The 2,741-nt window shown below is 45.9% G+C and overlaps 1 protein-coding gene across 1 annotated transcript; it reads left to right on the forward strand.

Annotated features, from left to right (window-relative positions):
* Positions 1 to 381: 381 nt before the first annotated feature.
* LOC127226188 (gamma-crystallin E-like) lies at positions 382 to 1,410 on the forward strand. Its single transcript, XM_051190115.1, has 3 exons — positions 382 to 438; positions 525 to 767; positions 1,091 to 1,410. Exons 1-3 carry the CDS (start codon positions 430 to 432, stop codon positions 1,361 to 1,363), a joined length of 525 nt encoding a protein of 174 aa, XP_051046072.1. The 5' UTR covers positions 382 to 429; the 3' UTR covers positions 1,364 to 1,410.
* The last annotated feature ends 1,331 nt before the right edge of the window (positions 1,411 to 2,741 follow it).

The following is a 2,741-nucleotide window of genomic DNA, read 5'->3' on the forward strand; positions in this document are numbered from 1 at the left end:
CTCAAGCTCCTTGGGACAGCAGATCCCATTACTATCATGCATAGTTATTCAAATTGCCCTTGATCAGATATTTATAAAAGGCTAATAAACCATTTAATTACAATGGTTAGCTAGTTGAGCATCTTTACTCAATTTCAGTTTCCCACATAGGCATCATTTAAAGACCCGAGCTGCACCAAGTGACCCTTTTAACCAGGTCAATGATTCGTCATCCATTCGAAAGCTCTGGAGAGGCTAAGGGAAAACATACAATAACCCACACCTCCCCCACAGTCATTATATAGAAAGGAGAGACAGAAAGTGCCCAGTCCCACCACGTGCCTCTTTTGTGCTGTTCCTGCAAACGCAGCAGACCTCCTGCTATATAGACACTGGTCCCAGCCATACACACCCAACAGCACCATCCCATCCGAACCGACTCCACCAGCCATGGGGAAGGTGAGCCCAGAGCACCCAGGGCCGGGGAGGGTCCTGCCCTCGGGTCCATGCCACATCAGGTCTCTGAGCCCTGCCTTGCCTTACAGATCACCTTCTATGAGGACCGCGGCTTCCAGGGCCGCCACTATGAGTGCAGCAGCGACCACTCCAACCTGCAGCCCTACTTCAGCCGCTGCAACTCTGTGCGCGTGGACAGTGGCTGCTGGATGCTCTATGAGCAGCCCAACTTCACAGGCTGCCAGTACTTCCTGAGGCGTGGGGACTACCCTGACTACCAGCAGTGGATGGGCCTCAGTGACTCTGTCCGTTCCTGCCGCCTCATCCCTCACGTGAGTCCATTCCTACATTCCTCTGGCCTCAATCTTATCTTCTCCCTCATCTAGTTATCCTTTGAGCAGAGGGATGGGGTAGGTGCTACCTTCCTTACAGGGATTCTCTAGGATTCGGGAAAATGCAGCAAACCTTTGACATTTGAAATCTAAGACAGATCTAAGACAGACCCATAACAGAACAGGCTGTGAGAACTGATTTTCAGTTTTCCCACTTAACAGAAATGGCTGGGGGGGGGGGGGGTGGTGGTTCTTGATGAGTTCTGCGGTGTGACAGGTCAGGTTTTCTGACATTCCTTTTGTCTACTCTGCGTGTCACACAGTCCAGCTCTCACAGGATCAGGATCTATGAGCGCGAGGACTGCAGAGGTCAGATGGTGGAGATCACCGATGACTGCTCCCACCTCCAGGACCGCTTCCACTTCAGTGACTTCCACTCCTTGCACGTGCTGGAGGGCTGCTGGGTCCTCTACGAGATGCCCAACTACCGGGGGCGGCAGTACCTGTTGAGGCCCGGGGAGTACCGGCGCTACCACGACTGGGGCGCCATGAATGCCAGGGTGGGCTCTCTGAGGAGAGTCATGGATTTCTACTGAGATTTTTTTTTTTTTTTACTCTACCATTTTCTCCATTTGGACATTAATAAAATATTTCCTGTGTGTTCCATGCAGTAATGGGATCCTCTGTTCTTTTTCGGCTTTCTTGGAAGGGCATAGAAAAACTGCAGACAGGAAAATTATGGATAGCCTTATGTTCAGTGTCTGTTGTGGGCAGAGTGGCCAGGAGCTCAACCTCAGGATCCTGGATCCCCCAACCACTCACTAGCTGTAGGTGGTAAGGCAAGCCACTTGGCATTTCTGTGCCTTAGTTTCCTAATTCGTGAAGATGTGGATTCCATGAGTTTACATATTTGCATCGCGGACAATGGCTTTGCTCTAACAGTATCCCTGTAAGCTCACATGTAGAGCACTCGCTCTCCTCAGTGCTCTCACTTATAACTCGTTTGGGGCGATTGAATGAAGGAGAATAGCTAAATAAAACTGTATCAGTGGGAGATAGAGTTAGCGACTTACTTGTTAGCACAGCCATTACTGACACATCCAAAGATTCTAAAACTACGAGGTTGAATGAAGAGATTTTTAAGTATTTTGCCTGCCAAGAGCACAGATTTAGGAATCAAGAGCCATCTTTTAAAAGAAGCCAAAAGACTCTTTCCAATGTCGTTTATAATGGAGCTATACAGCACTTGCCGGTTTGGACTGGAGTAAACAGGTCCATGCTCTGTGTATGAGTAAGGGCTGAGAGTACATGATTAGGGGAATACATGGCAGGAATGCAAAGCTCTTAAGCACATCATGGACCTGGAAGATATTATCCCCAAACTTAGATCAAACTTTGTGACCCTGAATTCACCAGAGGCTTTTGGTAACAATTCCTTCACTAAAAAAAGGGGGGGGAGGGACCTGAGGGCTTGTTTGGGAAAGCTCAAGGTGCCTTTTCTGCAAGGAGTCATGAAAAGAGATCTAAGCAGGCATTCTTGTGTACCAAACAGATCTCTTTATGTACAAATACTGCATTTTCTATGTTTACATGGAAAGGGGAAAAGACAAATTGCTGTACAGCTCATGATTTTTGCTTTAATGATGAAAATGACAAATCTTAGAAGTAAAATTATGGTGAACTAAATAATTTTTAGTCCTTACCTAATATACTTGCAAGCTCCAAGATAGCTGGAGAATCTCTGAGGACATTTTAGAGTAGTTGTGTCTAATACACATGTGCATATGAACACTTGAAGTGAGTTTAGTCTGAGGGAAGATATATCCTAAGCATAAAATAGCCACCACAATTTTAAGACTCATTTTGAAAAGCACAAATGTCCCATTGCATATAACTTAATGTTTAAAGAATAGCATTTTGTATATTATGATACAATATATAGTAAATAAAAATTAAAACCAATTTTACCCACAC

The sequence above is a fragment of the Phodopus roborovskii genome, unplaced genomic scaffold (assembly GCF_943737965.1).
Source record: "Phodopus roborovskii unplaced genomic scaffold, PHOROB, whole genome shotgun sequence".
NCBI classification, from domain to species: Eukaryota; Metazoa; Chordata; class Mammalia; order Rodentia; family Cricetidae; genus Phodopus; species Phodopus roborovskii.

Bases quoted from the DNA above. Each gene is read 5' to 3' on its own strand.
- LOC127226188 (XM_051190115.1), top strand. The intron at 768-1,090 runs GTGAGTCCATTC...CGTGTCACACAG, and splicing joins CCTGCCGCCTCATCCCTCAC to TCCAGCTCTCACAGGATCAG.